The sequence below is a fragment of the Anomaloglossus baeobatrachus genome, chromosome 10 (genome assembly GCF_048569485.1).
Source record: "Anomaloglossus baeobatrachus isolate aAnoBae1 chromosome 10, aAnoBae1.hap1, whole genome shotgun sequence".
NCBI lineage: Eukaryota > Metazoa > Chordata > Amphibia > Anura > Aromobatidae > Anomaloglossus > Anomaloglossus baeobatrachus.
Window position 1 is genome coordinate 198,230,068 of NC_134362.1, and position 23,540 is coordinate 198,253,607.

The 23,540-nt window shown below is 53.4% G+C and overlaps 1 protein-coding gene across 1 annotated transcript in view; it reads right to left on the minus strand.

The window, feature by feature from the left end:
• LOC142254805 (uncharacterized) overlaps window positions 1-23,540 on the minus strand; it is a 238,389-nt gene that overhangs the window by 180,345 nt on the left and 34,504 nt on the right. Inside the window, exons 2-10 of the mRNA XM_075326121.1 lie at window positions 17,497-17,580; window positions 15,866-15,935; window positions 14,533-14,682; window positions 14,314-14,450; window positions 14,113-14,232; window positions 13,015-13,070; window positions 12,498-12,583; window positions 8,865-9,075; window positions 8,503-8,533 (exon numbers count right to left, since the gene is read on the minus strand). Of these exons, the coding sequence (XP_075182236.1) occupies window positions 8,503-8,533; window positions 8,865-9,075; window positions 12,498-12,583; window positions 13,015-13,070; window positions 14,113-14,232; window positions 14,314-14,450; window positions 14,533-14,682; window positions 15,866-15,889 (815 nt within the window). The 5' untranslated portion in view covers window positions 15,890-15,935; window positions 17,497-17,580. The remainder of the gene's footprint in view (window positions 1-8,502; window positions 8,534-8,864; window positions 9,076-12,497; window positions 12,584-13,014; window positions 13,071-14,112; window positions 14,233-14,313; window positions 14,451-14,532; window positions 14,683-15,865; window positions 15,936-17,496; window positions 17,581-23,540) is intronic.

The following is a 23,540-nucleotide window of genomic DNA, read 5'->3' on the forward strand; positions in this document are numbered from 1 at the left end:
AAAACTACCGAATTGGCGGACGCCATTGAGGTGCGACTGGTAGATTCTAGGACCGCATTGATAGCGTAAGACGCAAACGCCGACATCTGCGTGGTAAGGTGCGCCACTTGCGGCACTGCTGGATGCATGATAGCATCCACTTTTGCTAAGCCAGCTGAAATAGCCTGGAGTGCCCATACGGCTGCGAATGCCGGAGCAAACGACGCGCCTATAGCTTCATAGACAGATTTTAACCAAAGGTCCATCTGTCTGTCATTGGCATCTTTAAGTGAAGCGCCATCCTCCACTGCAACTATGGATCTAGCTGCAAGTTTGGAAATCGGGGGGTCTACCTTTGGACACTGTGTCCAGCGCTTGACCACCTCAGGGGGGAAAGGGAAACGCGTATCTTTAGATCGTTTAGAGAAACGCCTTTCTGGGTGAGCGTCGTGCTTCTGGATTGATTCTCTGAAGTCAGAGTGATCTAACAAGGCACTCAATTTACGCTTGGGATAAAGGAAACGAAACTTTTCCTGCTCCGCAGCCGCCTCTTCTGCTGAAGGGGCTGGGGGAGAAATATCCAACAGCCTATTGATGGCTGAGATAAGGTCGTTTACCATGGCATCCCCATCCGGGGTATCCAGGTTGAGAGGGGTTCCAGGAGTGGATTCCTGATCACTCTCATCAGACACATCACAGGGAGACTGATTGCGCTGAGACCCTGAGCAGTGTGAAGACGTCGAGGGTCTTTCCCAGCGAGCTCGCTTAGGGTGGCTGGGGCCATCATCTGAGTCATAATCCTCGGCCTGTGAAGCCGGGGACCCCCCTGTGGGCTGGATACATTCCAAGTAAGGGGGACCTGAGGACAGAGGCCTCGCCGTGCCCAGAGACTGAGCCCCATGCATAGATTGCAAGGTCTCAAGGATTTTTGCCATAGATACAGACATATTATCTGCAAAAACTGCAAAGTCTGTCCCTGTCACCGGGGCAGAACTTACAAGCGTCTCAGCCTGGGTCGCTACCTCTCCTGACTCCGGCTGGCGAAGCAGCACCGGGTCGGAGCATTGCACACAATGGGGGTCATCGGAGCCTGCTGGTAGATTAGCCCCACATGCAGCACACGCAGTATACACAGCCCTTTTTGCCTTGGCCGCCTTGCGTTTTGAGGATGACATGTTGCTGCTTCCACAGAGCGATCTGGGATATGCAGCCAGAAGCGCACCTCACAGTGCAAGTAATACAATAACTATATATCTGTACCCAGTACACTGATACACAGTGAGGCACTAGAGGGACCAGCACAGAAAATCGCTTACCGCCCGCTTAAAAAGCGGGTGTGTGGTCGCCAGATAGCCCCTAGTCCAGGTCTCCCAGAGCCTTGCGTCCTTCCTCCAGCCAGGCATGCATGTAATGGCTGCCGGCGTCTCGAGAGAGGAAGGGGGGCGGGCCCTGGGCGTTCCTGGCCAAGAGCGGGAAGCCTGCTTCCCTCTGTGCCAAGTGAGAGGGCTGGAGCATGTAAATCAGGCTCCAGCCCTCGTCGCTGCTAGCGAACAGCGTCTCTCCCCTACCCTGAATGACAGGGTGGGGGCGGGAACGAAACGGAGCTGCCGGCGTCCTAGGCCCAAAAAGCCGGGGACTAAATTTATAACCGCCGCCGCCGTAAAAGCGCGGACGGCGGATCCCCGGCGCACCACAAGTCACAGCAGCGCCGCCCGGTCCAGAGGGGGTCGGCGCTGCGTTCCCAAACACAAACAATCCCCCAGTAATCTGTAGGGACACCAACTCCACGTTGCGGTCCCCGGCGCACTACAACACCCAGCCAGCCCGGAGTGTGTCTGTGCCTGCCGGGGACACAGAGTACCTGTATGATGCAGGGCCTGTCCCTGATCGTACTCCTGCTCCGTCTCCATCAGGTTCTAATGGGTCTGTGGATGGAGCCCGGCATCAGAGCTGAGAGGCCGGCAGGATCCCACTTCCACAGAGCCCTACAAGGGGATGTGGAAGGAAAACAGCATGTCAGGCTCCAGCCCTGTACCAGCAATAGGTACCTCAACCTTACAACACCATCCAGGGGTGAGAAGGGAGCATGCTGGGGACACTATATGTGTCCTCTTTTCTTCCATCCGAAACAGTCAGCAGCTACTGCTGACTAAAATCTGTGGAGCTATGCATGGAATGTCTGACCTCCTTCGCACACAAAGCTAAAACTGGAGAACCCGTGATACCACGGGGGGGTATAGCCAGAGGGGGAGGGGCCTTGCACTTTTAATGTAGTGCTTTGTGTGGCCTCCAGAGGGCAGTAGCTATACCCCAATCGTCTGGGTCTCCCAATAGAGCGCTGAAGAAAAAAACGGCGGAGGTCCGTTTTCCATGCGATAGGCTTCACCTATGACGGAAGGATCCCTATGGAAATCTTAGCCCTGGGCGCCAGCATGCGCCTCCTGGGACCGGATGAAAAGAGGAACTGTCCTGAAAAGATGAACTGACTGTCGGAGTAGACCGAAAAGTGCGGTCCTAAGGGCACACCTACTGAGGGCTCGTACCCGTTCAGGAACGGACTAGGCTCTTTTCAGGCTGAGAGAAGGTACTAGAACCGAACCCGAAACCCCAAACACCTTATCTGGAAGGAAGGCGGGCTGCCTTGGACCGAAGGGAGGGTAGTGGCTGGGGCACCTCATTTGCCCTACTGGAGGACCTGGAAAAAAGGGGGGAACAAAGGCAACAAGAGAGAGCTGTCCGCCCTGATGGCCCTTGAGACAAGGAGACGGTCACGAGGAGCCCACCTATCCAAACATGTGGGAGTAAGAAGCCCTCGGAAAAGCTCAAACCGAGAGTCGTGAGGTGAACCCATCGCTAGATTAAGGTCCCACGTCACTAGTGGACGGCGATGCCGCCGAGCTAGATGGACGCTTCTCTGCGTGAAACACCTTGGTCGTGGGACGAGAAGTGATAAGCCTCTGAACTGAAATGACCGCGTCGACACCAGGCCCCTAGAGGAACGCGCTAGAAAGCCGCATCCCGATCTGACTGTCAGCATGGCAGTAGTGCAGGAAAGGAGCGAGAAAGAGAGAGGAAAGAAAATGTGCTCTTTACCCCCCGGAGGAATGCCACACGTGTGGTAATACATTTTCGAGGGAACCAGCTCCCCGGTCTCCAACATTGTCTGCATCTTTCTTGTCAACCGGCCTGTGCGAGCAAGAACCCGGGATCCGCTCTTAAGGTCGGGAAACTTAGGGCTTCTAAGTCCTGGTGGCAGAGAGGGCTCGACACGGAAGAACTGGACGGTCTGGAAAGCGCCCCAGGGCCTCTGCGATTGGATTGAGTGACTTCTGTGAACTATGCTCGCCTGGACCCCTCCATAGCCACCCTCTGCCTCGGTCCCTCTTGAGGAGCTCGAGATCATGGGAAGCCGTAGGCAGATGCCCAAGAAAATGAAAAAAATGAACCGGCCTCACAGCCGGGCGAGGGCGTCGTCACCTGACTAGAAGCTGGATCGGGTGGCAAATAGGACCACGACTGGAGGTCTTCCCTCGTCGTAGATCTGGCTGGAGACTACCCGGTTGAGGAGCCATTCTGCCTAGGCGAGGCCCCTCCTGCTAAGAAAAAACGGCCGTCCAAACGTCCACGGTAGGGATGTGAACTGCTGAGATTAGAGAGCGCGAGATCCGGCCCAGAGCAAGATCTTCCTGACGTCTTCCTTTTGCACGACACTTCCTGCGTCTCCCTGGTGGATGATGCACGCCACCGCTGTGGCATGGTCCGACTGGAACCTGACCGGAACAACCTCGCCCCAGTGAAGAAAACGTAACCAGTCTAACCGGATGGATCTGAAATCCTGGAATGCTGAAGGGGAGACCACACATAGGGGGTGTTCCTCGGGATCGTGCTGTGGAAAAGTGGACAAGCCCACCCTAGCATAGGAGACTGGTAATGGCTGATGCTATCCCCCAGAGGAGACGGAGAGGGGATCTTCCCAGGGACCGGACACGAAAGCTGGTCCACTAGGAAGGGAAAGGGCAAGGATGAACACCGGTAAGTGTACCACCGCTATCACCTCCCCCAGCCGCTGCGGACTAACCTATCGAACCCAACTTGGTGCGGGGAAGGAAAAACTACTCCAGCGTGAAGAGTAAGTTCCCTATGGCGGTCTCGAAAAACATGCCTAAGGGGATGATCTACCGGGCCGGGATCTGAAAGGACTCCAACCGGTGGAACAGCTGCCCTAGTAGCGAGAAATGACGATGAGAAATAGCGGCGCCCTGACGGTTGCGGCTCGAACGGACAGGAGCCGAGCGGTGAAGGCGACGATCCTGAGCGTCTGTGCCGATGCTGGGAAGAGATGTGCCCTTCCCTCGCGTAGCCTATGGAGAGATGTCCACTACCCTCACGTAGTCTAGGGGATCCACTGGACTAACCTATGTCCGAAGGGACGTTCACCTAAAGGTGGAAGGAAGGTCAGCGACTCTCTAGATGTCGCCTCCGCGATCCAGCTCCTGAGGCAGAGGCCTCGACGTGTGGTCACACTGCTGCTATAGGCTCAGACCGTGAGGCTGTTAAAGTGCCAGGGCTATGATGAGAAGGAACTTACCGAAGATGTCAACCAGTTCTGATCGGCAGAGATGGAATGTAGTCCTCTGCGTAGGGAGACCGTGCAGTCCCTGAGAGACGTCACCTTAGGGATGATAAGCCAAGAGGCAACCTGGCGAGTCGATCGCAGGGGGGCATGCCACTTCTCTCCGGGGCCCCTTGGAGAATGAATAAAGACAATAACAAGACTTACCGCTGGTAACGTCCAGTCTGGCTGATGTCTGTGAAGGAGCAGTAGCTCTGCGAACTATTGGATGTCCACTGACAAACATCATGGGTCCTCTAGAAAGGTCTCAACGGAGACCTGTGTGCTCAGAGAGGAGAAGAGAACTATCCGTGGCCATATGGCCTGACTCACCGTATCTTCCAGGCTAACCGTCATGCGCCGAACCTCGGCGCTTGCTCGGAATCCAGCAGAGGTGGTACGTCTGGGTCATCCCCAGAGAGGTCGGAAAGCTTCTGGACGATCGGGAGCTTGGACCTGGGAATGAAGGAAAAACCAGGGGGAGGCGCCGAAGGCGAGACCTGGCGGGTACGCTTCGAGCAGCGGGTGATGTCCCTGGTACGGGACTCACCTCCCCCGGTGCGTGCACGTAGAGAAGGACTGTTCGTACCTTTAAGGCTTGACTCACTATCCTTACCCGGCTATTAGTCATGTGCCAAACATCCCGGTACTCCTGCTCGAAGTCCAGCAGAGGTGGAAACGCCTGGGCCATTCCCGAGAGGTCGAAAGACTACTAGAGGAGAGGCAGTCTGGACCTGGGGAGTAAGGTGAACCTTGGGGGCGCAGAAGACGAGACCTGGCGGGTCCGCCTTGGGCAGAGGAAAGGATCCTTAGTACGGGACCCAACTCACCGGGGGGAATGCGCCAGTCTTGCGGGTGGTTACGGCAGAGCGACAGCCCGGGGGCGCAGCGCATGCGCACTCACCCCAGGGACGTCAGCACGGGTATGCGGGGACTGAGAGAGAGAGAGGGCGCCAACCCGCCTGCCGGTGCGGGATACCGGTGCGTGCAGTGCCAGGGCCCGCGGAAGCTGGAAGTACTAATGACAACGTTCGGGGGAATTCATAACTGAGAGAACAGCCCTAAACCCACTGTACCTCTTATGCAAACCAAGAACCCGAATAAGAGCTCGTTAGAGTTAATATACCTATATCTATATATATATATATATATATATATATGTACATAAAAAAGCACCTGCAGGATCTCAAACAATGAGTCATGATCCAAGAAAAAACAGGTTCAGACATTATGCTGCAGAAAAAATGCAGAAAAAATTCCCATTGAATCAAACAAATCCCATAATTTTTAATTAAATTCTCAACCTGTATTGTGCCCGTAAGAGTTAATATACATATATATACATGTATGTCTACCTTTACATATTGAAGTAAACTGAGCCCATGACAAAAGAAACAGAAAACAACCACTACCGTTCAGAGAACGTGGCTAATGTTGGCTACTTTTCCTCCATATGAGGGTTGCTGTAGCCTCAGCAATCCGCAGACTAGGGAGACTGCTATAATCAGTCACTTTTTTTTTTTTTTTTTTTTTCAAATGGATGCTGGGAGGGGGGGGGGGGGCCGAGGAGAGCGGGAAAAAACCTCCACCGCCCCCTCCTGTGATGCCTGGGGCTGGGAGGAGGGTGTAGACCGAGCGGCCGGCGGCCAATCGCGCTGCGGCAGGAGGCGGGCCTAGGACGCCGGGGACAAGGCCGAAGCCGGGGCCTAAATTTTGAAGGCGCCGGAGCATGGAGGGTACCGGCCGGCTGCCCGGTGGCTGCAGCGCAGCTGCGAAGACCGGCGGCAGTGCGTGCGCTCTGTCGCCCGATGCGGCCCAGGCCGGAGCCTAAAAAGAAGCAGCCAGCGCCGGGTTATGTAGAAACCGGCGGTTCTACCTGTGGGGGCGGCGGCGCGGCAGCGACATCCGTGCACCGGCCGTCAGGGTGGATTCCAGCGCTGGGAGAGGACGTGGCCGGGGCGCCCGGTGAGTAGGCCCGGACCGGGGCCTATATTTTGTAACCGCCTGGGAGAAGGTAGGAGGGGGTGTCCTACCTGGTCGGCGGCGTAGCCTCTGCCAGTGTGCCGGCTGCGGACCGCAGAAGGATGAGGCAGGCAGGCAGGCAGGCAGGGAGGTGGACCCGGTGGGGGCAGGGAGCCCCTGTAGTGAAGCAGCGCTGCGGGCCCCATCATCATCCAGACGCGCTGTGAGGTCCAGTCCCTGCTGTATGCCCCTTGCACCCTTTGGGGTGATACCGCAGGGTGAATAGGAGGTGCCCAGGAAGGATTAGCCCAGCGTGCCAACCCGGGAGTGGTACCGTGGAATTGGACGGGGGAGAGGGCCCGACAACTCAAGCTTCTGCGACCCAGGGGAGTGGTACCCACACAGGCTGCGAGGGCTGAGGTAGAGACACGATACCTGCAGAAAAAGAGAATTCCAACAGATGAGAGCGACGAGCGCCGCCGAGAAAAAAGAAAAAATATACGCAAAAAATCAAGTGGCTGAAGAGGGCCCAGTCGGCCCACATCAGCCTCCTACGACACTAAGCAAAAAACTGATTGAGTCCGCCTCTGGCTCAGGGGTTATACTGCTGGGGAGGAGCTAACTTTTTCTGTTTACTTAGTGTCAGCCTCCTAGTGACAGCAGCATAACCCATGGTCCTGTGTCCCCCAATGAAACGATGGAGAAAGAAAGCTTTGTTCGGCTGTGTGCAGACGCTGCTTTTTTTAATGCGATTTTTTTGGAAGATTTTAATCAATACTGCAAGGAAAAATGCATCCTAGCAAAGTCTGTGCACATGTAGCAGATGTTTTTCTGTGCAGAGAAAATCTGCACCAAAGAATTAACATGTCAATTGTTTCAGTGTTTTTCCTATCTCAATACATAAAGTAAATAAATAATCACATAATCGCTGCAGGCCCAGGCACATTAATGGGGGCATAGACGTTACTGGGTGGCGGGCCCATGCTGCTCTGGAGGGGGAGGGTGACTCATACTGCTCTGGAGGATGGGGGGCTCCCATAAAGCTCGGGAGGTGAGGGGGGCCCAAACAACTCTGGGGGGGGGGGGGCGGCCCATACAGCTCTGGGGTGGGGTGCAGGGGGGGGGAAGGGCGGCCCATACAACTCTGGTGGGGGGGGGGTCGGCCCATACAGCTCGGGGGGGGGGGCCATACACCTCTGGGGGGGAAGGGCGGCCCATACAACTCTGGTGGGGGGGGGCCCATACAGCTCTGGGGGGCAGCCCATACAGCTCTGGCGAGGAAGGGGTCGGCCCATACAGCTCGGGGGGGGGGGGGAGCCCATACAACTCTGGTGGTGGGGGGGGGGCGGCCCATACAACTCTGGTGGTGGGGGGGGGCGGCCCATACAGCTCTGGGAGGGTGGCCCATACAGCTCTGGGAGGGTGGCCCATACAGCTCGGGGGGGGGGGGGGGGGGCACATACGGCTAGGGGGGAAGCGGGGTGCACATACAGATCTGAGCCCACTGCCTGGTAAACTTTCTCCGTTCCCTCTGCATCTGTGAGACAGAAGCACACGGCGCTCTAGCTGCGCCCCCAGATGTGCTTCTATACACTTGTTCCCAGCGTTCAGCAGTGAATACTAGGAACAAGTGCAGGGCCGACAGCCAGGAAAATGCGGCCTGAGAACTGCGGTCCCCATAACTCGGTCTGGGGACCACAGAACTGATCACTGCCGTAGGGGAGTGGCCCCCCAGCAGTCCGGCACTTGTCCCGCTGCTGACACCGGCCCTGAGTGAGGATGCCCATCGCCGGGGTCTGTGGGGTGGGAGACCCTCTTCTGCTGCAGATGGATACATTCAAAAGAGGTTATCCAGTAGTGGACAATCCCTTTAAATAGTATCCAATTACTGTTAGGTAGTAATGAAAAAGGCATGCGGGGGGGAAAAAAAAAAAGAACAGAATCCAAACCTTTTCTGGGCAGCGATTTTCTTAGCCACATCTACAAAATAGAAAAGAAGTGAACAAATTAGGTTCATGGTGCTTTAATTTTTATATGTAAATAAAGTATAATCAAAAGTTCGGGTATTTTAGTTTTCTTTTCCGTTTCGATTTCTCGACACAAGATCTCCGCTTGCTGTCAAGCAAATGGGAAGATTCCTATTTGCAGCTTAAGGCGGCCACGCTTTAGCGTATCGGAGGGCTCAATCGTTAAGACCCCCACCCGACTACAATCCAAGGTACTCAATCCTTAGCTACACAAATAAGCCAATTCAATGGCAGGATGAAAAAAAAAAGACAAAATAAGAGATTAGGAAATTATCTTTTCTTACCTGTCGCCCAATTTAAGGCGCTGCAGTTTGGCTGCAATGTTTCCCCCGGGATGATGCCTGCCCCGGGCACCAGCAAAGGTGGCTTTTCTGTAAGAGGGATAGCGGTGTGCCCGTTCTGCGGAGTCCGGGGTGAGGACACGACCTGGCAGTTCCCGGTTCCGTTTTCGTAGCAGGCGTACTTTTTGGCCACTAGATCGTCATTGGCGCAGATCTGTGATTATGCAGACAGAGAAGTCATATGGTGAGTGATAATGGATTGTGATGGAAACAGATCTATTACAGGGGCTGCAAAATCTCAATATCTCCTTATCTGCTGTGCTTTGATAACCCCACTCCTTACCTTTACACCCTATTATAGGCTCGGACGAGTATATGGCAAATCCATCCAGAACTCGCAAGACGGTGATAACCTGACTGTCCTACACGACTGCCTCCCCTATGCTGCCGGCTCTTCTATAGGGAGCAAACACGACTGCCTCCCCCATACTGCCGGCTCTTCTATAGGGAGCAAACACGACTGCCTCCCCCATACTGCCGGCTCTTCTATAGGGAGCAGACACGACTGCCTCCCCCATACTGCCGGCTCTTCTATAGGGAGCAGACACGACTGCCTCCCCCATACTGCCGGCTCTTCTATAGGGAGCAGACACGACTGCCTCCCCCATACTGCCGGCTCTTCTACAGGGAGCAGACACGACTGCCTCCCCATACTGCCAGCTCTTCTGCAGGGAGCAGACACGACTGCCTCCCATACTGCCGGCTCTTCTGCAGGGAGCAGACACGACTGCCCCCCATACTGCCGTCTCTTCTACAGGGAGCAGACACGACTGCCCCCCATACTGCCGGCTCTTCTACAGGGAGCAGACACGACTGCCTCCCATACTGCCAGCTCTTCTATAGGGAGCAGACACGACTGCCCCCCCATACTGCCGGCTCTTCTACAGGGAGCAGACACGACTGCCCCCCATACTGCCGGCTCTTCTACAGGGAGCAGACACGACTGCCCCCCCATACTGCCGGCTCTTCTACAGGGAGCAGACACGACTGCCTCCCCATACTGTCAGCTCTTCTACAGGGAGCACACACGACTGCCTCCCCATACTGTCGGCTCTTCTATAGGGAGCAGACACGACTGCCTCCCCATACTGCCGGCTCTTCTACAGGGAGCAGACACGACTGCCTCCCATACTGCCGGCTCTTCTACAGGGAGCAGACACGACTGCCTCCCATACTGCCGGCTCTTCTACAGGGAGCAGACACGACTGCCTCCCATACTGCCGGCTCTTCTACAGGGAGCAGACACGACTGCCTCCCCATACTGCCGGCTCTTCTACAGGGAGCAGACACGACTGCCTCCCATACTGCCGGCTCTTCTACAGGGAGCAGACACGACTGCCTCCCATACTGCCGGCTCTTCTATAGGGAGCAGACACGACTGCCTCCCATACTGCCGGATCTTCTATAGGGAGCAGACACGACTGCCTCCCATACTGCCGGATCTTCTATAGGGAGCAGACACGACTGTCTCCCCATACTGCCGGCTCTTCTATAGGGAGCAGACACGACTGCCTCCCATACTGCCGGCTCTTCTATAGGGAGCAGACACGACTGCCTCCCATACTGCCGGCTCTTCTACAGGGAGCAGACACGACTGCCTCCCCATACTGCCGGCTCTTCTGCAGGGAGCAGACACGACTGCCTCCCATACTGCCGGCTCTTCTGCAGGGAGCAGACACGACTGCCCCCCATACTGCCGTCTCTTCTACAGGGAGCAGACACGACTGCCCCCCATACTGCCGGCTCTTCTACAGGGAGCAGACACGACTGCCTCCCATACTGCCAGCTCTTCTATAGGGAGCAGACACGACTGCCCCCCCATACTGCCGGCTCTTCTACAGGGAGCAGACACGACTGCCTCCCATACTGCCGGCTCTTCTACAGGGAGCAGACACGACTGCCCCCCCATACTGCCGGCTCTTCTACAGGGAGCAGACACGACTGCCTCCCCATACTGTCAGCTCTTCTACAGGGAGCACACACGACTGCCTCCCCATACTGTCGGCTCTTCTATAGGGAGTAGACACGACTGCCTCCCCATACTGCCGGCTCTTCTACAGGGAGCAGACACGACTGCCTCCCATACTGCCGGCTCTTCTACAGGGAGCAGACACGACTGCCTCCCATACTGCCGGCTCTTCTACAGGGAGCAGACACGACTGCCTCCCATACTGCCGGCTTTTCTACAGGGAGCAGACACGACTGCCTCCCCATACTGCCGGCTCTTCTACAGGGAGCAGACACGACTGCCTCCCATACTGCCGGCTTTTCTACAGGGAGCAGACACGACTGCCTCCCCATACTGCCGGCTCTTCTACAGGGAGCAGACACGACTGCCTCCCATACTGCCGGCTCTTCTACAGGGAGCAGACACGACTGCCTCCCATACTGCCGGCTCTTCTACAGGGAGCAGACACAACTGCCTCCCCATACTGCCGGCTCTTCTACAGGGAGAAGACACGACTGCCTCCCCATACTGCCGGCTCTTCTACAGGGAGCAGACACGACTGCCTCCCCATACTGCCGGCTCTTCTACAGGGAGCAGACACGACTGCCTTCCCATACTGCCGGCTCTTCTACAGGGAGCAGACATGACTGCCCCTCATACTGCCGGCTCTTCTACAGGGAGCAGACACGACTGCCTCCCCATACTGCCGGCTCTTCTACAGGGAGCAGACACGACTGCCTCCCCATACTGCTGGCTCTTCTACAGGGAGCAGACATGACTGCCTCCCATACTGCCGGCTCTTCTACAGGGAGCAGACATGACTGCCTCCCATACTGCCGGCTCTTCTGCAGGGAGAAGACACGACTGCCTCCCATACTGCCGGCTCTTCTACAGCTACAGGAAGCAGACACGACTGCCTCCCCATACTGCCGGCTCTTCTACAGGGAGCAGACACGACTGCCTCCCATACTGCCGGCTCTTACCTGACTTTCCTACACGACTACCTCCCATACTGCCGGCTCTTCTACAGGGAGCAGGCACGACTGCCTCCCATACTGCCGGCTCTTCTACAGGGAGAAGACACGACTGCCTCCCATACTGCCGGCTCTTCTACAGGGAGCAGACACGACTGCCTCCCCATACTGCTGGCTCTTCTACAGGGAGCAGACATGACTGCCTCCCATACTGCCGGCTCTTCTACAGGGAGCAGACTTCTAACCCCTCTGGTAGATGTAATATAATTTCCAGTAGGTTCAGTTTAATTCTCCCTCTCCCTAAATAAAGCCCCTAGAAAAGGTCTAAGTCAATGTCCTTCTCCTTCTGGCAGCTGTTAATTAAGATCCCTGTAACTTCTTCTGCACAGAGTTGGATATTAATTGCACCATGGAGTCTGAGCACTGTTGTTGTAGAAGAGCATACAGCTGGACTAGGAGGCATACGTGGGTAAATAACGTGACGGCCACCATGTTTAGGGCTATGGGAGAAATCATGGGAAGTCTACGGTTTACAATGCAGATCGGGTTTTGGAAATGCAGCGACTAGAGATGCCTGTGTCAGAACATAGCAGCTTAGGGCATTCTGGAAAGCTGAAGACCCCTTTATGTATTTTTTTAACGACATATCCTTACCACTGAATCTGAAGTTGTAAGATACAGGTCTACAGCCATACAGTTGTCCTCCAATGAGCAAAGCTGAGCTTCAATCTTCAGGCACTCTGGAAAGACAAAAACCTTATCAAAGTTGATAAATGGTGTGTACGGACCAGAGATATTTAAGGCACGGACCCATTATATGCCATTAATATCCAATCAATGGGAGAATGTCGGGATTAAGCCAGAGAATAACCCAACGTAAAGGAGTTGTCCGGCCAAATAATATGGATATGTGCCGTCCAGACCCAGCCAATGTTTATGTCTGGACCCTGCGACTTCTGATTAGTGGGGGTGCCTGGTGTCGGACCACCACGAATTTAAGATATCCCAGGAAGGGTCATCAGAAAAATTTGACCAGAAAACCCCTTTAATGCTCCTTACCAGTTTGGACATGAACGATCAGTCATTGACTGATATATCCTAAGGATGCCTCATCAATGTCTTCTGCTGGGGATCACTATTAACTACCATCGCGGCTAAGATATAACCTTACCGTTAAGCAGTTGTCGGAAGTAATGGATAGCAGAGGTGTCCCAATTTTTTGCTGGTCTAAAACGAAAGAAATTTGTGTAGGAATAGCAGAATCGTATAGCTCAAGGTGAAATTGACAATATTAATATTGTGTTTTTCCAAAAATAAGCTCTAGCAGGGATTTGCAACATTTTTGGAGCAAGGCTTAAATATAAGCCATGCCCAAATCGCGGTTCAAAGATGAATACTGCAGGACAGTTCATTATAGATCGCGGACACCCCGTAATCACACTCCCCAGACACCGAGCAGAGGACATGCAGTGATTGCACACCCACACACATAATCATACATCAGGTCACACATACACACTCACCACATCCAGCGATACCGATTTCTTCTGGATGAAAGAAAATTCTGAGACGCAGTGCGGTGGAACTCATAGGACCTGCGGTTAAATGCATAGGACCTGCGGTGGAACGCATAAGGACCTGCGGTGGAACGCATAAGGACCTGCAGTGGAACGCATAAGGACCTGCGGTGGAACGCATAAGGACCAGCGGTGGAACGCATAAGGACCAGCGGTGGAACGCATAAGGACCTGCGGTGGAATGCATAAGGACCTGCGGTGGAACGCATAAGGACCTGCGGTGGAAGGCATTGATGAGTTCCACCACCGCAGGTCCTTGCGCTCCACCTGCACTGCGTCCCAGGTTTCCCTGCTGGCCGGAAGCAATTGGTATCGCTGGATGTGGTGTGTGTGATCTGATGTATGATATATGATGTGTATATGTATGAGTTTGCGTGCCCGATCTGATGTATGCGAGTGTGTCGGCCAGAAGCAGGGGACGCAGCATGGAGCATTCCTGCTGGGAGCCCCGCCAAAGATTACAGGAGGACCTGGGAGCCATGCAGACATCCGAAGTCAGGAAAGGTGCTTTTTTTAGGGTGGTAAACTTACCCCCAACCATGTTTCTCCAAGAATAAGACCTACCCTGAAAATAAGCCCTAGCGCCTTTTTCGGGGGCAAAAAAAAAGTAAGATATTTTTGGAAAAACATGGTAGCAGACATGACAGGGGGACACACAGGTGCCCCATCTTACTAACTTTCGACTCATTCACCTCATTTCCGACTTGTTTTGAAGAATGTCGATGCACAGAGATACCGGGCGAATCTGGTAAAGCCTAAATTTCCTTGCACGGAAAGGGAGCTTCTGGCATTCCTCCACCGGAAACCGAATGCTGCAATGGTAGAAGGACAATAAAGAGGTGACGTCTGGTATATGTTGGCGTCATGGGTTCAGGGTAGGAGCGGACGCTCACTTGCTCTTCTTAATGGGACAATACACGGCGTAATCCAGCAGGAAACAATCCACCAGTTGGCCCTCCTCGCTGCAGGTGGTGGATTCCAGGATGGCTCGGCACCAACTCTTCATTTTTTCATAGAAAACGACACAAAACTGGAAGGAGACAAAGTCATCGGTGACTATCGTCATTGGTGAATGACACGTGATCACATCTATGGGATCTATTGTACATTACCGTCCCCACAGGTAAGGACGCCGGCCGCAGCTCATCCACGTCTCGGTACACCATGTTGTAGAGGAAGTTCAGCTCGGAGAACAGCTGCTCGTACTCCTCGCCGGCATTTTCCTTCAAGATCTCGCAGAAGAAGCAGCTCGGGTCCACCACCTGAAGAGAGGGCACAGAGCGGCGGGTCAGGAACATACACTGTGAAACACGAGTATCAGGTACCACGAGATGAATTACCATCAATGGGGTCTTATACGCCACAAATATTTGGAAGGAAGTGGGACTAACACCCGCCTGAGAGGTGCCCCCATAACATACACTTATTAAGGGTCCTTCCCCTGAGCGCTCTGTAAACATACTGCCAGTAAGTTATACAGTAAGTCTCCTTCTCCCTCTAGTAGCTGTAAATATAGTGCCATTAAGTTCTGCAGTGAATCTCCTCCTCCCTCTGGCATCTGTTACTATAGTCCCCAGCAAATCTCCTTCTCCATCTGTAAATATAGTTCCCAGCAAATCACCTTCTCCAGGTGTCATCTGTAAATCTAGTGCCAGTAAATTGTGCAGTCAGACTCCTTCCCCCTCTGGCAGCTGTGAATATAATTCTCAGTAAGTCGCCTTCTCCTCCCTCTGGCATCTGTAAATACAGTCCCCAGCATGCCTCTTTCTCCATCTGTAAACATAGTGCCAGTAAGTTCTACAGTCAGACTCCTTCCCCCTCTGGCAGCTGTGAAAATAATTCTCAGTAAGTCGCCTTCTCCTCCCTCTGGCAGCTGTAAATATAGTCCCCAGTATGCTTCCTTCTCCATCTGTCATCTGTAAATATAGTACCAGTAAATGTTGCAGTCAGTCTCCTCCTCCCTCTGTCATCTGTAAATATAATCCCCAGCAAGTCTCCTTCTCCATCTGTAAATATAGTGCCAGTAAATTGTGCAGTCAGACTCCTTCCCAGAGGAGGAGGAAGAGGAAACTGACTGGGGGTCAGTTTCCTCCTCCTCTAGAAGCTGTGAATTGATCAGTTAGTCTGCTTCCCTTTCTGGCAGATGTAAATATATTTTCTACAACGATTCCATTTCAGTTTCCATTTTCCTCTGGCAGCTGTAAAAATTAACCCTTAACAAATTCTGCAGTTAGTCTTCTTCCCCCTCTGGCAGATGTAAATATAGCTTCGAGTAAGTTGAGTTTACGTCCCCTTCTGGCAGCTATAAATATAGCCACTAGGAAATGTCTAAGTCAATCTCCTTCCCGTTCTGGCAGCTGTTCAGTTCCCAGTAGGTTCTTCTGCAGACAGTTAGACACTTAATGATGGGACAACCCTAAGGTAAGCGCCTACTGGACTCGTTACCTGTAGAATTGACAAACTGTACATGTTCCCATCAACTTCACCGGCACCGGGGAAAATACACTATAAAGATCTGTATTAAAAAAAAAAGGAAAAAAGGGTAAATGGAGACAATGAGTGAGGACGGGCTGTGGGTGGTCGGCGCACAGAGTATAATAGGCAGGATGAGGGGAGAGGAGGGTGGAATCTGCTCTCTCGGGCCCGGACTGAGAGAGTCTATAACGGGCCCCTTCATTATATTGTAAGGGTTGTTCTAAAGTTCATCTCTAGGACTTAGCTGACTCCTTGCCACCCTTGCCGCCATTTTTGGTGCGCTCCTGAAGACTCACATGTCGGCGAAACAATGCTACAGCAACATTGATGAAGCGCAGGGATGTTAACACAGTCCGGGTCGTGCGCTTTAGCGATCCAGCCATCGTTATATATCAATGCGTATGAGCTGGGACAGCCAAGCAGAGTAGGTTGGATACCCAGACCAAACCCCCCCGCACAATTTTACAGTAAAGTGCTGTATTAAGTGCTGCAAACATTTTACAGATAATTGGACCCCGCACCTTGCATTCATTATCTATCCAGGTAGATTGCTTCTGGGCAGGATTCCCCTTTAAGGAGGATTTCAGCCACTACTAGAGGTGTCTGGCAGATTACTCTTCTCTCTCCAATACGAACAAAGCCTGTATACATGGGGGGACAGTGGGGAGGGACGGAGAGGGGGACAGGGAGCGGGACGGGAGGGGGACAGGGAGCGGGACGGGAGGGGGACAGGGAGCGGGACGGGAGGGGGACAGGGAGCGGGACGGGAGGGGGACAGGGAGCGGGACGGGAGGGGGACAGGGAGCGGGACGGGAGCGGGACAGGGAGCGGGACGGGAGGGGGACAGGGAGGGGGACAGGGAGCGGGACGGGAGGGGGACAGGGAGCGGGACGGGAGGGGGACAGGGAGCGGGACGGGAGGGGGACAGGGAGCGGGACGGGAGGGGCACAGGGAGCGGGACGGGAGGGGGACAGGGAGCGGGACGGGAGGGGGACAGGGAGCGGGACGGGAGGGGGACAGGGAGCGGGACGGGAGGGGGACAGGGAGCGGGACGGGAGGGGGACAGGGAGCGGGACGGGAGGGGGACAGGGAGCGGGACGGGAGGGGGACAGGGAGCGGGACGGGAGGGGGACAGGGAGCGGGACGGGAGGGGGACAGGGAGCGGGACGGGAGGGGGACAGGGAGCGGGACGGGAGGGGGACAGGGAGCGGGACGGGAGGAGGACAGGGAGCGGGACGGGAGGGGGACAGGGAGCGGGACGGGAGGGGGACAGGGAGCGGGACGGGAGGGGGACGGGGAGCGGGACGGGAGCGGGACGGGGAGCGGGACGGGAGGGGGACGGGGAGCGGGACGGGAGGGGGACGGGGAGCGGGACGGGAGGGGGACGGGGAGCGGGACAGGGAGGGGTCGTCTGAGAAGCAAATCGTCCAAGTGCTCCATACTAGCATGATTCAGTCATTGGCAGCAAAGGCAAACATTCAAGATTACATAGTTGCCTGAGGGACATTCTCAAGGCCACAGTCAAACCTCACACTGGACACCAGGTATCGCCAGGAGGAGCCCAGCGTAAGACCCTGGACCTGTGACTCCAAAGTTCTCACCTTTGTAGCAGAGCTTGGCTCTTCCTCTCCCAGATTTAAGCCTCCTACACAGCTGTTCCTGTTTCAGTTAATGAGTGTTGCATCCTACATATGAAAATGACTATTGATATCAGTTGTTCGGTAGAATCGGTTACTATTCGGACTGTGCAGCAGTTTCTTTTCCACACCTGCCTACAACTTTGCACAGTCCTGTAGATATTATGTGCACCTGTTTTACAGCTATATACATGCACACTCCTCCAGTATAGCATATATACAGTATATATACACACACAGTACAGATACGCTATACACTGCAATATAGCACATATTGTACACACACACACACTATAGTATAGCACACACACACGAGTATATATATATATATATATATATATATATATATATAAATACACATACATACACACTATCCACAGCACTATACACTGTCTATATTCCCTGTGTTGAGGATAAAGAATTGAGTATCCAAAAATACTTAATTCAGCCATTTCATAGACTCCGTTATATAGTTCAGTAGATGTGAACTAACACACATTTGTGAATGCTTTTGTTTCTTACTAACATGTATATATGTATATTGCATATTCAGTGTATTTTCCTTAGACTCAGTATATACTAGGATATATATAATATATATATATATATATATATATATATATATATATATATATATATATATATATATATATATATATATATATAGCTTGAAGATGGCTGCTATTTCCTGTCCTACACCCAAGACAGATGGACAAAAGAAATTCCTGGAGTCTGGACTGACCAATCCAAGGAGGATGTGTAGATTTCTCTACGTCATGAAGCCCTGCCCTGCGATATTTGATTGGACTAAAACTTTTGTTTACACCCCCTTACTGCTCGGTTTAGAGTTTTTTCAAATAATAAAGCACTTGGTTAAGAGCCAGTCATGGAGATAGATGTAACTGACTTGCTGTCTAGTTATTTAATCTCTAAGTGCACTCATGACATTTTAATTAGAAACAGCAGCCGGATCCGAGAGATCCTTTGAGTCTCATCATCATCATCATCATCATCATCATCATCGTCATTCTGACCCTGACAGTTGGCGCGCCAAGTGTGGGGCCACCGAGAAGAGTGAGTCAGAGCTTCCACTTTCCGGACGTCTGGGGCTACTCCACAAGTATCCAGGTGTTGCTCGATATCGAGGTTTGATCGCCCTCCGTTTCACGGTAAGCATCATATACATTGTGTGTGCTGTTTTACCTGTGGATCGAGAGACACCTGGCGAAAGGGGGTGGTCACTAGTCCGGAGAATGGTAGTGCACCGGAGACCTAACGGTGTGACTGTCGCTCGCCGGTGACCGAGAGAAAAACCCAGACCCTATAGGTGCTGGCTTTTAGGTCTTTTGTAAAGGATCCGGCTGTCTGTGTTTCTGGCTGTAAGTAAGGTAGAAATGGGGGGGCTTTTTGAGTAGCTGTTTATTTGTATATAGTGTATGGTTAATCAAGCTTGTAGATTCTACGCTCTTATTTAGTTTTCAAAGAGTTAATTGCCTGTAGTTTTTTTCTTCTTCGCTGTGAACAAAGGAAGAAGGGGGGGTCAGTCCCTCACTGGCTGCTTACATGGGACAGAGAGCGGGAGTTGTATTACGCGCTGTGCCTGCAGTCTCTTACACAAAGAAAGCAGGGGGGGAAGTTATCAATCACCCACTGCCTGCAGTTTTTTTCTTCTTCACTGAGAGTGAAGAGGCAGACTGCGGGGGTCTGGTAGAGCCCAGGGACATCCATGACAGTCTTTCTATTGAGAACAAAGAATGCGAGAGGGGGGAGCAGAAGCCCACAGAAGCAGCTACATCCTTACATTCTTACACTCAGAGGAAGCAAAAAGGTGGGGGCCATATGTCCACCAGCTGCTTGAGACAGAGCGGAGATCAAATTGCACAGCTACGTCTCTGCTGTCTTTTAGCTGAGAAGCAAGGGGGGTTCAAGGAGTGAACAGGCAGAGACAAGACAGCGCAGCTCTTTGGAGTGAGGAGAAAGGAGGGGTCAGTGGGCTAACATACAGGAGATGGCTGCAGCCTTTGTATAGTAAAGCAAACAGAGTTGTAATGATTTGAAAGAAAAGAAGGGAATTTTGTTACTTACCGTAAATTCCTTTTCTTCTAGCTCCTATTGGGAGACCCAGACGATTGGGTGTATAGCTACTGCCTCCGGAGGCCACACAAAGCATTACACTAAAAAGTGTAAGGCCCCTCCCCTTCTGGCTATACACCCCCAGTGGGATCACTGGCTCACCAGTTTTAGTGCAAAAGCAAGAAGGAGGAAAGCCAATAACTGGTTTAAACAAATTCACTCCGAAGTAACATCGGAGAACTGAAAACCATTCAACATGAACAACATGTGTACCCGAAAACAACCAAAAATCCCGAAGGACAACAGGGCGGGTGCTGGGTCTCCCAATAGGAGCGAGAAGAAAAGGAATTTACGGTAAGTAACAAAATTCCCTTCTTCTTCGGCGCTCCATTGGGAGACCCAGACGATTGGGACGTCCAAAAGCTGTCCCTGGGTGGGTAAAGAAATACCTCATGTTAGAGCTGCAAGACAGCCTTCCCCTACGGGGAGGCAACTGCCTCCTGCAGGACTCTTCTACCTAGGCTGGCGTCCGCCGAAGCATAGGTATGCACCTGATAATGTTTGGTGAAAGTGTGCAGACTCGACCAGGTAGCTGCCTGGCACACCTGTTGAGCCGTAGCCTGGTGCCGTAATGCCTAGGACGCACCCACGGCTCTGGTAGAATGGGCCTTCAGCCCTGATGAAACCGGAAGCCCAGTAGAACGGTAGGCTTCAAGGATTGGTTCCTTGATCCATTGAGCCAGGGTGGATGTTGCAGCCTGCGATCCCTTGCGCTGACCAGTGACAAGGACAAAGAGTGCATCCGAGCGGCGCAGGAGCGCCGTGCGGGAATGTAGATTCTGGGTGCTCTACACCAGATCCAACAATGCAAAGCCATTACATATCGATGAAATGGAGAAAAGGAAGGTAAGGAGATATCCTGATTGTGATAAAAAGGGGATACCACCTTAGGGAGAAACTCTGGGATCGGACGCAGCACTACCTTATCTTGGTGAACACCAGGAAGGGAGCTCTGGATGACCGCGCTGCTAGTTCTGACACTCTCCGAAGAGACGTGACCGCTACCAGAAAGGCCACTTTCTGTGAAAGTCGAGAAAGTGAAAACATCCCTCAGAGGCTCGAAGGGCGGCTCCTAGAGAGCAATTAATACCCTGTGCAGATCCCATGGGTCTGACGGCCTGTTGTACGGAGGGACAATGTGATAATCCCCCTGCAGGAACGTGCGTACCTGAGGAAGTCGTACTAGGCGCTTCTGAAAGAATACCGACAGCGCTGCAACTTGTCCTTTAAGGGAGCCGAGCGACAAACCTTTTCCCAATCCAGATGCAGGAAGGGGGGAAAAAGGAGACAATGCAAATGGCCAGGGAGACACTCCCTAAGCAGAGCACCAAGATAAGAATAACTTCCACGTCTTGTGGGAGATTTTGGCAGACGTCGGCTTCCTAGCCCGTCTCATGGTGGCAATGACGTCTTGAGATAATCCTGAAGACGCTAGGATCTCGGACTCGATGGCCACACAGTCCGGATCAGGGCCGTAGAATTCAGTGGAAAGAACGGCCCTTGGGACAGTAAGTCTGGCCGGTCTGAGAGTGCCCACGGTTGGCCGACCGTGAGATGCCACAGATCCGGGACCACGACCTCCTCGGTCAGTCTGGGACGACGAGGATGGCGCGGCGGCAAGCGGAGCTGAGCTTGCGTAGCACTCTGGGCAACAGTGCCAGAGTAGGAAACACATAGGGTAGCTGGAACTGCGACCAATCCTGAACTAGGGCGCCTGCCGCCAGAGCTCTTTGCTCGTGAGACCGCGCCATGAAAATCGGGACCTTGTTGTTGTGCCGAGACGCCATTAGGTCGATGTCCGGCATCCTCCAGCGGCTACAGATTTCCTGACACCATACTGGGTGCAGAGGCCATTCCCCTGCGTCCATGCCCAGGCGACTGAGGAGGTCTGCTTCCCAATTTTCTACGCCCGGGATGTGAACTGCGGATATGGTGGATGCTCTGTCCCCCACCCACAACAGAATCCGTCGGATTGCCTGGTAGGCTTGGCGATGCGTGTTCCGCCTTGGTGGGCGATGTCTGCCACCGCTGTGGAATTGTCCGACTGAATTCGGATCTGTTTTCCTTCCAGCCACTGCTGGAAGGCTTGCAGGGCAAGATGCACTGCCCAGATTTCCAGAACATTGATCTGAAGGATGGACTCCTCTGGAGAGAGTCCTTGACCGTCTGAGAAGGGAAACGTTCCTTTCTAGGGACGTCGACTCCCCAACCCATTGGCAAGGCATGTCCCATTGAAGTGGACGCAGTGAAACTGCGCGAAAGTGACTGCCTCTGCATGAGGCGTCTTAAGGGGTGTGACTGGCCTTGAAGGAGAGACTGCACCCCCGTCTGTAGTGAACGCTGCTTGTCCAGCGGAAGCTTCACTATCGCTGAGGGAGTGTGAAACTCCATGCCCAGATATGTCAGCGATTGGGTCGGTGCCCGATGTAACCTTGAAAAGTTGATGATCCACCCGAAACTCTGGAAAGTCTCCAGCGCCACGTTCAGGCTGTGTCGGCATGCCTCTTGAGAGGGTGCCTTGACAAGTGGATCGTCCAGTAAGGATCACAGAGTGACCCTGAGAGTGCAGGACTGCTCCCACTGCTGCCCTGAACTTGGTGAAAACCCGTAGGGCTGTCGCCAGACCGAAGGGCAGGGCTACGCACTGAAGATGCTCGTCTTCAATAACGAAACGTAGCAAACGCTGGTGCTCTGGAGCAATCGGCACGAGGAGATAAGCATCCTGATGTCTATTGATGCTAGGAAAATCTCCTTGAGACATTGAGGCAATGACGGAGCGGAGGGTTACATCCGGAACCGCCTGGCCTTCACGTGCTTGGTGAGCAGTTTTAGGTCCAGAACGGAACGGAAAAAGCCACCCTTTTTTGGCACCCCAATAAGATTGGAGGAAAAAAACGTGTCTTGTTCCTGAAGAGGAACAGGGATTACCACTCCTTTTGCCTGCAGAAGAGCATCGGCTCGGTGGGGGGGGGTGGGGGGGGGAGTTCTGAAGAATCGAGCCGGAGGACTAGAACAGAGCTCTATCCTGTACACGTGAGACACAATGTCTCTCACCCACCGGTCTGTGACCTGTGGCAGCTAAATGTACCCAGAAGCGGGAGATTCTGCCACCAACCGCGGATGCGGGGAGAGAGAGCTGAAATACATGAGGAGATCGCCTTGGCAGCGGTTCCTCCTGCTGCCTTCCTTGGGCGTGAATGAGCCCGGCCGGAATCTGAGCCCCTCTGAGCCTTTTGAGCCCTTTTAGACGAGTACAATTGGGACTTGCCCGAGCCTGGGAAGGACCAACCTCGACTGTCCCCGCAGGACAGCATTACTAGGGTAAGTCGCAATGCAGACATTGCGAGGTTAAGGACACCACCTGCGGCACAGATGTACATGTGCTCAAGACCAGCTGCGCAAGACCAGCTGAAATAGGTTAGGGTGCCCATACGGCTGCGAATGCCGGAGCAACCGACACGCTGATAGCTTCACAGACAGATTTCAACCAGAGGTCCATCTGTCTGTCAATGGCATCTTTAAGTGAATTCCCATCTCCCCTGCAACTATGGATCTAGCCGCAAGCCTGGAGATTGGGGGATCCACCTTTGGACCCTGGGTCCAGGGCTGTACCACATCAGGGTAAAGGGATAACGTGCATCCTTAATACGTTTGGAGAAAACGTTTATCTGGTAAGCGTGGTGTTTCTGAACTGCGTCTCTGAAGTCAGCGTGGTCAGAAAAAATACTCAATCTACGCATGAGTACTGAAAAAAGGATTTCTCCTGCTGTGAAGCTGACTCCTCCACTGGGGGAGCTGAGGGAGAAAGATCCAACATTCCATTGATGGACGCTATAAGATCATTCACTATGGCGTCCCCATCCGGTGTATCCGGA